Source organism: Apteryx rowi, unplaced genomic scaffold (assembly GCF_003343035.1).
Source record: "Apteryx rowi isolate R43461 unplaced genomic scaffold, aptRow1 scaffold_206, whole genome shotgun sequence".
Lineage (NCBI taxonomy): Eukaryota > Metazoa > Chordata > Aves > Apterygiformes > Apterygidae > Apteryx > Apteryx rowi.
The window spans coordinates 826173-840467 of record NW_020448375.1 but is presented as its reverse complement, the minus strand read 5'-3'; the positions used below and the strand labels follow the sequence as shown (position 1 = coordinate 840467).

Below are 14295 nucleotides of genomic sequence, written 5' to 3'. Positions count from 1 at the left end.
GATAATATTGTCAATTTGGTAATTTTTTTTTTAATGCAGTGATTATCCAGAAAATGAAAATATTAAGAACCTGATTCAAGAGCAACTGAATTCATTGTCCAAGTAAGAATCTTCTTATTAAAATTACTAAGGTATTGCACTCAGAGAAGGCACAAAACCAAAATTTATGATGATTGACAACTTAATGAAAAAATAATGCTTTTTGCCTCATTAAAGATAAGCTTTGAGTAATGGCAGCTTTTAGTTTAAGCATATTTAATAACTTTTATGTAATTCCTAAAGATGACCCTTTATTCATTTTTTAGAAAAAAATAATTTTTATTTTTATTTTCTCTCATATAAAAATAAACCATAATACATGCTTAAAATATATTTTTTTTAATAAGCAAACTATCTTGAAGTAGTTTGTTAAATAATGACTCAAAAATCAAAATGTACTGTTCTGGCTATGTAAAGTGGGTTGGAAGTCAGTATTTTTAACATGGACTTATTATAGCAGTGGCTGCCAACAAAAGATTTAAAGATACTGATTGGAATCAGCATATAATTTCTAATTTACTAGTGAGCATTTGCAATTTATTAAGCAGTGCTTCTCCGTGGTACACAGTCATTTGATGTTGGTCCAGACTGTGTTGGACTTGAAGGACACTGCTACTTAAATATTCCAAGGTTTGTTAAGACATTTAAGCTCTGAGGCAGAAAAGACACTTTTGAAAATATTCTGTTGAAGATATACCTCTGGAGTAATGTTCATGCTCTGGATGATTCTTACTTAAATTGCTCTGCTTACCTAGAAATCAGATTTTGGCATTCCATTTAAATTATGAAAATTATTATTTGAAACCAGGAAACAAAGGTTTTCAATTTTCCTTTCCTATTTTCACTTAATAGAATAGTTTTTCTTTTTTTACCAATCTGAAAAATATTTAGAAAGCCTGTATGCATGCGTGTGAACCTCTTAAACTATGGCACTGCATAATTATATAGTTATTTGTAATTATTTTAATCTTGTAGCCTGTAGAATCACTGCAAACTAAATTACAGCTTCTTATACACCCATGTGGTTGTTCCGTTTATTACAAAAATAAAGTGTTTTTGACAGACTGACTGTTGCTATTTAAATTGGTTGAGTGGCTTGCTCCTTGAGATTTAATTGTATTTCAAATTATGTATACTTCCTGTTGCAACTTTTATTTGATAGATACTTTTTTCAGTTCTGAAAGAAGCTACGCATTTTATTTTTTGATTTTTCATTTATTAGGTAATAAATGCTATTTGTGTTTGGAAAAAAAAAAGTGCAAAACATTTTTACAGATTACTTACAATTTTCTCCTTTTGCAGTGACATAAAGAAACTTTTGCTTGATCCAGAGTTTACTCTATTGCAAAGATGTCTTCTAGTTGCAAGGTAGCAGAGATTCATATAACTGTATAAAGTGTTTCTTAATAAAATCTTCATCCTATTAATGCTTATGAATGTGCTTAAATTTTAGTAATCAACTAATTCTCCTCTAACTCAGGGCACTTGCTGAAGTACTTGAAATTATGCATGCGTTTTAGTGTTTTCAAGATTGGGAATGGAAGTGTAACCTTACTGAGACACTTGGTTTCATTTGCTGGGTATAGAGAACTTTCTTCAGTCTTGGTGGTACTTTTGTAAATGCAGTTCTACTAACTGCATTAAACTTATTTGTACAGTGCCCAAAAGTGTAGCTCAGACCTTCACATCATACAGTATATTATCTGCAAACACCGGGAGGGCCTGTTCTTTCTTTCTTTCTTTCTTTTTTTTTTCCTCCAAACTTACCTGTTCTGTGTTATTTTTCTGCTTAAACTGTAGTTAATTTTGGTTGTCTACAGTCACAGAGTTTTTTCAAATTATTCCTAGTAACTTTCTTGTTGTTGAAAGAGGATATTAATGATTAAGTGTAAAATCATAATTAAAAAAGCAGTTACACATGTATTTATATGCTGGACATTCCCTTGTAGCTTTATGAACAGATCACTGAATTTGTTTTCTCTTGTAATACAATCTTACTTACCTAGTTTGCTGAATGACATTCTGTAATCTTTTTTTGTAATTTGCCACATTGTTAATGCAAAGTACTTCTGGTGCCCACAAGAATGCATCTTCTTTGTATAAATATGTTTTAAATTTATAACACGTGGCATATGAAAAATATCATTGTGTTTCTCATCCTGATTTTTATCTTCTCAGACTGTATGGGGATGAATCTGAACTGCATTTCTGGACTATTGCTGCCCACTATTTGCACAGCTTATCCCAGGAAAAACTTGCAAAACCAGTGGATACAGCTGTACTTCAAGAAAAATTGGTCAATCCATTGGATATATGCTATGACATACTGTGTGAAAATTATTACTTCCAGGTATTTCAAGGAGTTAAAAAATATTTTTAATAAGAATGTGATCAGAACAATAAAAGGTCATCTTTATAACTTTTTTGGTAACTTTGAGCTTTTCTCTATACATTTTTCACTTATTAATAACATACAGCTTTGGATTAAATCACTCAATATTATTTAAAAATAGGGGATTTTTGAAACTCCCAACATGTTTACGTATTTTCGAAATGCTTATTTTCATCTGTTCTATTACTCTTATGCTTCTGATTTTTTTTTTATTATTATTATTATTATTCTTTGTACAGAAATTCCAACTCGAAAGGGTAAATCTCCAGGAGGTAAAGAGATCCACATATGATCACACCAAGAAATGTGCTGACCAACTTCTTCTCTTAGGCCAGGTTTGCGGGCAGTATTTGGATTTTTTGTTCTTTTTCCCTGTCCTTTTTATATGCTTATCCTATTCAATTAAGGTTATGTCTGTTTCAACTCATATGTGTCGCTTCATAGCTGTATTCCCCCAGTGCATAGTTTTTGCTGTCTTAGTATGTTATTACATTGTAGACTGACTGTAATGACATGGCAGATGATAGTGGTCACATATAAAAATCTTTCCTTGTATCTTATTTCTGTAATTATTTAAGCCATCAACTTGATTGACCTCAACTAATTGACTTATCTAAAAGTTAGGTACCTTATTATAATGAACAGGCTGAGATGGCATGTCTGGAGAGTGATTCATCCCATTCAGAGATAGGTATCTACAGTCAGTGTAATGAGTCTTCCTGGTTAGGTATTCCTCTGTAGCATCTTCAACAGTTCATGGAGAGGCAGCTACTCTACAATAGATGTTCTTCTTAAGTGACTAACATTTAAATGCATGTTCACCTTTATTTTAAAATAACAGACATTAAAATCAGTTCTTGAGATCCTGGCCAATTTCTCTATCTTTATTTTTTATTTCTTCTCTGCTTATTTTAAATACTTCTTATCCTGTTATAACTCTGTGAAAGATGATGTAAATAAGGAAGTAAATGTTCTGAAGTAAAGTTTTCCTTGGCCCCTTCCAGGACTCTTAGGCTGATTAAACATCTTATATTCATGATGAGTCTTTAAATGCTATCCTCACTAGGGATGCTTTTCTGAAATACAGTCCTAGTCATTAGTACACTGGTAGATATTTCTCTAGTCTGTTTTAGAATAACTTTCAGTGTTATTTCTTTCAGGTCTTAAAAAGTTTTAAATACAATTTAAAGACTTTTTTTAAGTGAATATGTCATGGTCAAAGGTTTTTGTTTGTTTGTTTGTTTTTTCCCCCCCTCCTTTCCAGACTGACAGAGCAGTACAACTACTGTTAGAAACAAACTCGGAGAACGCACATTACTACTGTGATTCACTTAAAGCTTGCTTGGTCACAACTGTCACCTCATCAGGTCCATCTCAAAGCACCATTAAACTGGTAGCAACCAACATGATAGCCAATGGAAAGCTTGCAGGTAAAATGCAATTTGGATTTTCTGTTTGCTTGAACTAGTAATTCTGCTTATTATTATGAAGGCTGCTAATGCAGCTGGGAGAGGAAATGTCCTGTTATTATAGATCTTGTATGTTGTATATTTTATAGTATGTGCTATATACAGTGGTTAACCCAGAAATGAGCAGCAACTCAGTTAAAAGTTCAACTCATTTTGACTCTTTTTTTCTTTTTGCTTGAAATCATATTTCTGGAGTGATTCTCTTAGCACTTGTTTGCATGCACCAAAAGAGGTCGAGCATATAAAGCTACATATTTTCTGTTTTCCTAATTAAAAAAGTAAATAAAAATTCATGTCTTATTTTTGAAGTTAAAATACAGGCTTAGTTTCATTTCCATTTCAGAACTTGCTTCAAAAAGTTTTTTACATGTATTTTTATATGTACAGATTAATTTCATGTATGAGTTGTTCATAATATGGGATTGGGTGAAACATTCAAAGACAAAGAAAGTACATATGCCCTTTTTAAAGTACTTTTCAAGTACTTTTTCAAGTACTTTTTTAGTACTTGACTAAAAAAGATACTTTCCACTCTATGGACAATGTTAACACTTCGCTGTTAACAATTACAGTATGGACAACATTAAACATAAAGGATTTTTTTTCCAAAATCAGTTTTTCTGATTTATAGAGATCATAGTCTTTTTATGATGAGAAGTTCAGTGAACTTCTTATCATTTCAATTTATGGTAGAGATCAATGGGAGCTTTGTGAGGTACTTTGAAGCTCTTCAGCCTAGGGAAGAGCCTCAGCACCCAGGTTGTATGGAGAATCAAGTAGTAGAAACTAGGGTTTTTCAACATCTTCATATGCAGGGAAGGAATATAACAGGGATCCTTTTTCTGGGGATGAATGTTCTCCTCACACTTATATAGTAATTCTTTTTTTCTTTGGCTTATTATATAATTTGCTTTTATTTTCTAGAGGGTGTCCAATTGCTGTGTCTGATAGATAAGGCTGCTGATGCCTGTCGCTACTTGCAAACTTATGGCGAATGGAATCGTGCAGCATGGCTTGCAAAAGTTTGTAATTTCTCAATTTTTAGTTTATTAACATAAACTACCTGCTTAGTAAATGTAGGTATGAAGGCTGCTGTCAGTGTTAAAATTCTCAAAAAACTGAAGCATCAATTCAAAATAATATGATCGGTTCTTTCCGTGCATTAATTTATATCAAGCCAATCCATTCAGTCAATATTGACAGATTCTTGTGTAAGAAAACTGCCATTCAGCCTCTTGACTGAAGAGATATGCCCTTTTCAACCAAATAACAGCATTGGGGCCTGAAAATGGCTGGAATGCTCAAATTGCTACTTTTTGAGCAGTGATTTGTCAAGTTGTTCAGATAACACATATATAAGCTCTACTGGCATATAACTGCAGCAGCACAGAGCTTGTCATAAACTGCAAAAACTCACTCTTAGAAGTGGATAAATGCTTAGGCAGTGAACTTGTACTAAGCTTCATGTAGTATGTTTGCTCTTTTTAAAGTTAGCACTAACCAAACAAATTTGCACCAACTTCTAGTACGTAGACATAGCTATGGTAACAGTACCTTGACATACCTTTAATTTTCCATATTAAACTACATAATGGACAAGAGTTAATCAGGATGATCTTTCAGTGTCTCTAAAGTTTCTGTAATGTTTCTCCTGCAGAAAGGATGGAAAAAAAAGTTTGAGTTTTCTAAATTGATGAGTTCCACTCTTAAGAAAAAGGGGGACATTTTGTGTTTCAGTCTTCAGCAAAAGATAAAGAATTCTAAGTTCTTGATATTCGAGGTTTCAGTAAAGCCTTGCCATAAAAATAATATTAAATAATCGCATGGAAATGTCAAGTGACTTGATTGGGCTTTTTTTCTATACATATTTTTCTTTCTTTTCCTTATTGCATTCATTCAAGGAATTAGTGTATTTTTTTTATAATAAAATTGGTAATTTGAGATGATGTTATTTCTGCCTGAAGGACTGAAAAATGGAAGGAAAAGGAAAAAGAATGCTTTCTTAAGTTAGCATCTGAGAATTCATAACTGGATTTTCCATCTGTTAAAGGTTCGTTTAAACTCGGAAGAATGTGCTGATGTGTTAAAGCGTTGGGTAGATCACCTTTGCTCTCCACAAGTCAACCAGAAATCCAAAGCCATTCTTGTCCTCTTGTCACTTGGATGCTTTACAAAAGTTGCAGAGATGTTGCACAGGTAAAGCTGAGAAAGCATGATCTATATTTTTTCTTGTCTAAAATTGTCATTTGAACATATGTCACTCAGAAGCAAAAGGGATTTCCACAATTTAATTTCTGACATTTGTTTTCATTTAGAGTAGTTGGATTTTTTTTATTTAATTGACATTCACCTCAGCAGTGCATCATTTCTGTATGCTTGTACTGATCTTTTTGTTGCATTTGCAGGAAAAATACTGGCATTCTAATTTACTGCAGCCTTTAAGATTGCTAGCACATTTTGACCAAGCAGTAACAATTTATAGTAGCTGCGATTAGTTCTAAATAAGTTAAGCCTTGATCCTTCAAAAATTTTGTATCAAATGTCAGTTCCTTGGGTTCAAGGAGGAGTGGGATGCAGGGTGGTGTACGAAGCTTGGTGAGAGAGCAGTGCCACACTGATGGGTAGGAGGGGTGTGCATGAGGGGACAGTGTGACGTGTTCCTACATACTGCCCCAATACCGCAGGGTAGCAGCACTTCACTGTGTGGGAAGCACTGAGCAGTGTCATCAGGTAGCGAACTGTCAACACCCTGTGAAGCATGAAGGTGCCGAGAGCAAGCTGGAGCAATAGGGGAAAATGAGGGCATAATATGTGATGTGGTACTGTGAATATGTGCATGGTGGCAGCTAAATGGTGGCATTGTTTAACCGTAATGATGTTCAGAAGCCCGGTTCAGCCCTTGGTGAGGAAGAGATTTGCCACTCCAGAGCTATGTGGAAAGTTTTAGAAAGCCTGTACACAAATGACTTGATACAGTGTCCTGGAACATTTTTGTTTTCATGTCCTAACAAATTTTTCTTCTCTTCTCTTCTCTTCTCTTCTCTTCTCTTCTCTTCTCTTCTCTTCTCTTCTCTTCTCTTCTCTTCTCTTCTCTTCTCTTCTCTTCTCTTCTCTTGACATTCAACAGTATGAGGTACTTCGATAGAGCAGCTTTATTTGTTGAAGCTTGTCTGAAGTATGGGGCATTTGAAGTTAATGATGATACAAATATCCTTTTTCTGAAATCATGTTTTTCATTCCTGTACTCATATACAGTTTTGTATGACCCAATTTTACATGCGCTAGAGTGCACAGGAATAGAAATTCCTATTTTTGTTTTCCAGGGTGTGTAGTTTGAAGGGATAATTAGGAAATATGTGAAAAGGAGTCCTTTGCATAAATCCATAACATGACCTCCTTCTAATATTCTGCCACTGTTTTCCAGCACTACTGGAAAACAAACTAAAAGTGAAAGAAAAAAGAGTAAAAAGAATAAAGAACAAATGATAACATGTTCTTTGCAGAACTTGGTAATTGTTACTTCAAAGCATATAGTGAGATCAGTGGTTCAGTTGTCTTTTAAACATGGTATCTCAGAAAAAAAGAAATTTCAATACATTGAGTCCTTCTGCACACCAGCATAAGGTTCTGCTGACTGAAGTTCTTTATGAAGGGGTCAGTTTTGATATAAGGAGCATAAGGAAGGTTAAAAATCAGAATTCAGGATGAGCTGAAAGTGTAATAAATAATTCAAATGGTATCTAAAGTATTCCCCAGTACCATCTACACTTATAACCTGGTGTTACGGAAACTCTGAACAGTCATTATTACTTACTACGTATACCTAAATAGAAAAGTTAGAATGCATATGTAAATAATATTTGATTGTGTTCTATGGAGTCATCACCAATGTCATCTCATAAATAAAAAAGCCACTAGTAAGTCATGTAGATAACTCCATGTGCATCTGATCAATGACCACGTCTTGTAGTATGTTCGTATAATTTCTTAATTTCTTTGCAAGTTAGGGCGTGGTAGAATGGTGAGCTGCTTATGTTCATTTGCGTTTTATCTATTTATATTTTATTTCTATTTATATATTATTTTAGTTAATAATACTTCACATGTCACCTGGTAAATGCTAATATGCAGTCAATAGCAGCATTTAAAGCAACTTTTTTTGTCTTTACTTGTGCTGAGAAATATTTTAGATGGAATTTAATATTCCAATATTCCAATAATTCCATATTTAATAATTGTTCCAGCACAAGTAGTAATATTTGGCATTTTCAGTTTAGACCTTACCTCTGTAAGGAGTGAGAAAAAATGGGTTCTGAGCTTTTAATTTTGCCTTCCACTTGTGTTTTCCTTAATCCTTCATTTACATAAACTGATCCATGCCGTATTTGCAGATTATGCCAGGAGCTTGAAGGTCCTGGGCTTTAAGCAGGGAGCTATTCTCTTTGCCTCAAAAGCGGGAGAAACTGGTAAAGATTTATTAATTGAGCTCAAACAGCCTGAAGAGGAAGTGACACAAGAGTAACAGTTTATCATTAAAAGGAGATTTCCTGTCCAACAGGATGAGATCAGTCAGGATGAGAGTCCGCTGTGTGAAAATGAATTTTCTCCTGAATCGCTATAATAGCTGATATATTTGATTTGAGCAAAAATTGTTAAGTATGTGTGGAGGCAAGGTTAAGAACTGATTATTAATACACTTTATCTCATTTTTATGTTTAAATTGTCTTCATCTTCAAGAGAAGAAATGGAAACATATGATAAAGTTGTACAAGAATATTTCCAACTTTTTCAACTAAAGCAGAGATGTGAAAATTTAAAAATTTGCTGAAAGAGTTCTAAACATATGTAGAAGTCTACATTTACTTCTAAAAATCAAATCTTTGTAGATACTCACTACTATTGTATTTGTATGTGTAAATGACTCAATCTGTACTATAAAAATGTAAGTATATTTAAAGAATAAATAGAGATCACAAGGCACACAGTTCTTCTTTCCTGGAAAGCCATGTTTTCTCGAATCCCATTTTTCTGTTTAAAATTATTGTATTTTAAATGTTCACTGTATCGACATTTTCATAACTGTCTGAAATGGAACCTTTACTGGGTTTAGTTATAGAAATCATGCAGTTTCTGAAAATCCATCAAATATCCTTTGTTCAGTCAAGATATTCTTATATTCCATGTTATTGTTACATGTGCATTCCCTTCACACCTTAGGGACTAAATTCTGCCTTGTGTTGACTGGTTACTGGGATCAAAGGACCGGAAGCGATTCTACCTCAAAAGCAACAAGCATTATGGTTCTGCATAATACTCTTGAGCTGCTATTGCTGTCTCCACTGTTACTGATTTATTTCCTATTTGATTGTGTCATTAACAGTAGGCAGAAAGAGCATTGCGCAAAGCCAAAATGTTGGCAATTTAATGAGGTACTTTTTAATGATAACACTTGTTATGGTCCGGATACTTAAGGATGTCACTGATGACCTCTTTTCATTTTCATGCCAGTATTGCATCAGAAGCAAGATAGCTTTCCACAGTATCATAATGTTTAAATGTTTGTTTTCATTACTGTTTCTCATGTTGGACGTATCTTTTTTATTTATTACTGAATTCATTGAGAGATTTTACAACAGAAGAGTAGATGTTAACGTTAAATCATACTTACAAATTGAAGACTGAAGCATGTGAAAACTATTCTTAGCTAAAAAGACTTTATTCCTCTTTAAATAAAGTTGTTGGAGCTACTGAAGTTTATTATGCAGTAGTGGAAAGAATATCATGTAAAATGTCTCTCGTTGCTTTGAATGTAATTCATGCATTGTTTACTTAAAGGGCATTGGATTCTCCTTATGCCTGAGTATTTGTAGATGCATATTCTACACTCCTTCCTTGAGGAGCACCAGCTTCAGGACATCTTTTAACTCTACAAACCTTTTCTTTCAGATCTAAAATAGCATTTCTGATAAAACTGGAAAGGTTTTTTCGATATCATTATTTTCAGTAATGATGATTTTTATACAAATTGAAAATGTGAGTTTTGTTTCTCTAAACAGAAAACTAAATGTTTTAAGTATAGTGTGTCTGTTTCTTCCTGCCACATATTACATACACCATAAAGTACATTCTGTTCAATGTATTGCAAACAAAGCTTATATAGTTACTCTAGCTTGGGAAAACAATGAAATTTGCCTTAAGCATTAACTGGAGAACAACAAAGTTATGCAAAACTGCCTGTCATTAACAATGGGGTAAATTCTGGCTCACATTGACTACTACTACAACACTCCTCAATTCCCACTCTGGTTCTCAGAAGCAATGCTCATAGACACAGTTACTACACGGTTAATATAAGCACACTTGAATTTTGTCCTCAACAAACCACCTAGAGCTGTTTGTCATTAGGTCTCTGGGAAAAAATCTGCTTTAATATACAGTTGGAATTATAAATCTGATATTATGTTTTTAAAAGAAAAACATTGCAAAGGTCTTTTAATACTGAATGTTTCTATATACTTTTAAGTGTGAAGACTATGTGATACTCCATGTTGAAACCTATATGAAGAAAATATAGTGTAAAAGTGTTTGAAAAATTCATTTAGATAATAGTGCAGTTACACTACAATAATAAACCAGACTTTGAAAATTTCCTGCATGTCTTGATTTAATACAAAAATGCCATCAGTTTTACTTGGTCCAAATGGTGATTGTGTTATTGTTGTTCTTGTTTTGCCTTCCAGACTAGAACTATGCTCATGGCTAGTTTTAGTAGACGAAGTGGTTATCCTTTGTTAATGTTGGTTACATTTTCCATATTATTACTAATGAAATATTGGTTGTAATGTTGGTTAAGGTCTAAGGTCTAATGTTCGTTAAGTTGTAATTACCAACCTTAATTAACAAACCTAAAATTAATGGCAGTTAAATTAGAGCAGGGCATTGTCCGCCCTTTCCAATCTTTAAAAGCATGGATATAAGCGATGAAAAAAAAAAATACTTCCTTTTTATTTTCATGCTACCCTACAGACTGCTAATACAAGACTTTTTCACCCTTTTCAGCTGATATAAGCAAGCTTTGCCCTTCTTGATTTTTGTTGAGATAGCAAGTACTTCCACATCACTTAAATCAGTGTAGATAATCAACTTTTCAAAATATGAAATGCATTTGACAACAGTGCTGAGATCCATGTCAGTGAACTCTTTTTTTCTCTTTCCTAGTTCAGGTAACTTTCCTCTTGGTTCTTATGGTACTTCTGTCACATTGGCTTAAAAGTTGTTAAAAAAAAAAAGAGAGAGAGAGAAAAAAGAGAGAGAGAAAAGAGAGAAAAAAAAGAAAAACTACAGATGAATGTCTGATGTATAATTGGAGTTTTACAGAATGGAATATGAGAAGCTTCTCATATAATATGTTTAAAGGACAAGCCTGAGAGTTTGGTATGTGTAAAGAAAGTGAACTAAAGCAATAATAGAAAAAAGCTTCCAGTAAATACGATTTTAACCTCTTTAAACCCCTGTAAGAATTCCTTTCCCTAACCACTATGAATAATACAAGTGGCAGTTAAAGTTTATGATCTGTATTTTCCAGCTTTTGTGTTTTGAAGCTTCTGTCAAAACTGAAGTCTGTAATGCAGCTACAACTATGGAATCTGTGTTTGTCCATTCTTGGTAATGAAGAAACAGTAGAGGGTTTGCAATCCAATGTGTAGAGAGTCTTCATTCATCTCTTTTTGAACATGGGTCTTATGTTAAATAAGCTTGTTGTCTGATGATCTGAGCAGATTATTTGGTAGCTATTTTAAGATTTATTTATAAAAGGCCAGGACCTTTGTTTGTAAATAAGGGGGTTTTGTTTGTTTTTGACTGAATGTTGTTGTCTGGATGGAGAACTTGTAAAATAGATTTTATGGCATAACTAATTGTGGTTACCCCTTTTATTATATTACATGAATCATTTTAGACTTGTATGACCAAGATTGCTTCATAAATAAGTAATGTGCATATGATTCTGCAGGGATGTATAAGCTGACTTCATCTCAGTGAAGTGTTTTGAAATTTGCACGTCTTTTCTGTGAAGCTCATTCAGTCCTGCAGGCATTTTCTTTTTCTTTCTAGATCTCTGCTCACATTCAACTAGTGCCCTTTACAATCTGAGAGGTCTGTGTAAATATTATCATGGGATTTTGAGGATATTACTTAATTTAATTTTTGTTTTTTTTATTCTTGATGTAATTCTTAAATAATTTGGACTTACTTTCTTTGATTCCTCCTTTTATGATAATTGATTTTTTTTTTCTAATAGCAAACAAAAAGTCTAGAAAATAGTTTAGTAGCAGCATTTCAGTATAGCAAGACCTGATTAGAGTTTATTTGGAACATGGTATGTGACACGATACAGGCGCAATCTATGTAAATTAGTCGTATCAATTAACAGTGTCTAAAACTGCCTAACTTGGATGAACTTCTGAAGTACCTTTTCAAAAAATTAAAATATATATCATTATATATATTTGATTCATGGGGAGTAATCTATGGAAAAGGAAGAACTGTACTATTTTATTGCAGTGTAAAAATGATTAGTACTATATTGCAAATAAAATATTTATAATTCACTTTCATTAAAATTCAAAACATTTTTGACAGTCTGCCAATGTAAAGACTTTGCAACTAGATAGAGGCATATATTATATATCGAGGAAACCTAGTCCAGAATATTGTGATCAATATCTGAGTAAACAGTCTAAGAGATGTTGTTTTGCAGGAGTTGACCCTGGAGACAGAAAAACAAGAACAATCATAGATTCTTGAACAGAAGGTGGATTTGGTTTGGCAATTGCTAGCTGCAGCAAAATTGTGTTCTAAAAGCTCAACTAAAATTTTAGTTGATGACGGGTAATAGTAAAAATTTGGCAGTAGAATTCAACACAACTTGATATTAACATGAGCACTGTGAGAGCATTCATTAATGAGTTCAGGGTAAAAATTCTGTATCGATCTAAAGATTGGCATAAAATTCTTTAGTCATACTGACTCATTAGTATCTTGAATTGTGACTGCTTGAGAGTAAGTTGTTCACAGTTTATACTTAAACACTGAAGATACAAGCCATAGCTGTGCTATTTTCTAAGTAGCTCAGCTGGTATTGCTGGAGAGCAGAAATTTCAAGCAGAATTAAAAAGGAAAGAGCTAAGATTAAAAAGAGTTGGCATGTAACATAGTTTTCTTAACGCAGCATGTTTTATAATTAGGTTCCATGATTTCACTCTATGAGGGTTAGTGAAAATTGGTACCTAAAATTCCTGTCGAATTTTACCTGTAAAATTCCTTTTTTTAATGAAAGCTAAGCTAAAGTTTTTATATTTAATACAAGCAGAACAGAAAAAAAGAATATGCCCCACAATGTCTAAATGATGTATTTAACTTCATATGGGAAACCATTTAGCATCCTACTGGTCATCAAACTTTTATCCAGGTTATTATATTTTTATTTTCATTGAGTATGCTACGTTGATTTTATTGACTAATGATTTTAGTGACTTACTAATCAGGTAAGTTAATGTAGTCTAAGTATTGCAAAGTGTAATATTTTTAAAAGCTGATACAGATGGATCAGAAAGAGTTGAGAAAACAAGTAGGCCTACATTGGTTACACTCAGGCCTTATCCTGCAAAAGTTTTTGCACATATAGCTGTATTCATTTGCTGTTCAGTTTATTATATAAGTGAATTAATAACTTGAGTTAATAATAGCAATTGAATAATGTGTTTAGTTAACTGTGCAGTGGTTAAAAAGAAAAATAGTGCCAATGTACTTTATTGCAAAAGCGACTCTTGTAAGAAAAGAAAGTTAGATTCTATAAGGCTATAAAAGGTGGCAAGGGTGATTTAGTGAGTGAATATCTCAGAGACAAATAACTGAGCAGAGACAATGCTGGGGAAAGAATAGCTTCTGCCTTCTTGTTCAGTAAAGGTGGTGCGGACAGATATCAAAGCCCAGCATAAATTTCCAAGAAGAGTGAGAAATACTAAAGGAAATCAGGAAAGGAGGAGAATTTAACACTTCTTAAATTGAACTGGAGAGGAGAGGTCTTGAAAAGTCCTCTTTCTGAGTGTCTGGGGGAAAAAAGACAAGTTTTTTAAAAGCTTTGTGTTAAAGCATAGGAATAAGAGAATGGCAAAAAAAAAAAAAAGGATGCTGAAGATATATTTGCAGATACTCAAGGCACCAACTTCACTTTCTATTTAAAAAGTAACAGTTTTATTAGAAGTTTATTCATGAGGAGATTCAATGGAACAGTGTTCTCCACTCTTTGAAGGTTGTAGTACTAAAAATTGCACTTAAATATCAAAACTCTGTGTTCATTTTCCAAAAAGAAGCTACAAACGTGATTCAGATTGC

General features: G+C 33.2%; 1 protein-coding gene across 10 annotated transcripts in view; it reads left to right on the top strand.

Moving 5' to 3' along the window:
- WDR11 (WD repeat domain 11) overlaps positions 1-10551 on the top strand; it is a 55145-nt gene extending 44594 nt beyond the window's left edge. For 8 of the 10 annotated variants that reach the window (XM_026063977.1, XM_026063976.1, XM_026063975.1 and 5 more), the window contains 9 exons: positions 40-102; positions 1342-1407; positions 2218-2389; positions 2671-2766; positions 3696-3861; positions 4825-4922; positions 5951-6096; positions 7028-7107; positions 8265-10551. In XM_026063977.1, the coding sequence (XP_025919762.1) occupies positions 40-102; positions 1342-1407; positions 2218-2389; positions 2671-2766; positions 3696-3861; positions 4825-4922; positions 5951-6096; positions 7028-7107; positions 8265-8422 (1045 nt within the window). In that variant the 3' untranslated portion in view covers positions 8423-10551. Of the gene's footprint in view, positions 1-39; positions 103-1341; positions 1408-2217; positions 2390-2670; positions 2767-3695; positions 3862-4824; positions 4923-5950; positions 6097-7027; positions 7108-8264 lie in introns of those variants that run through there. The other 2 variants (XM_026063978.1, XM_026063983.1) reach the window with 2 other exon arrangements.
- Positions 10552-14295: the final 3744 nt, after the last annotated feature.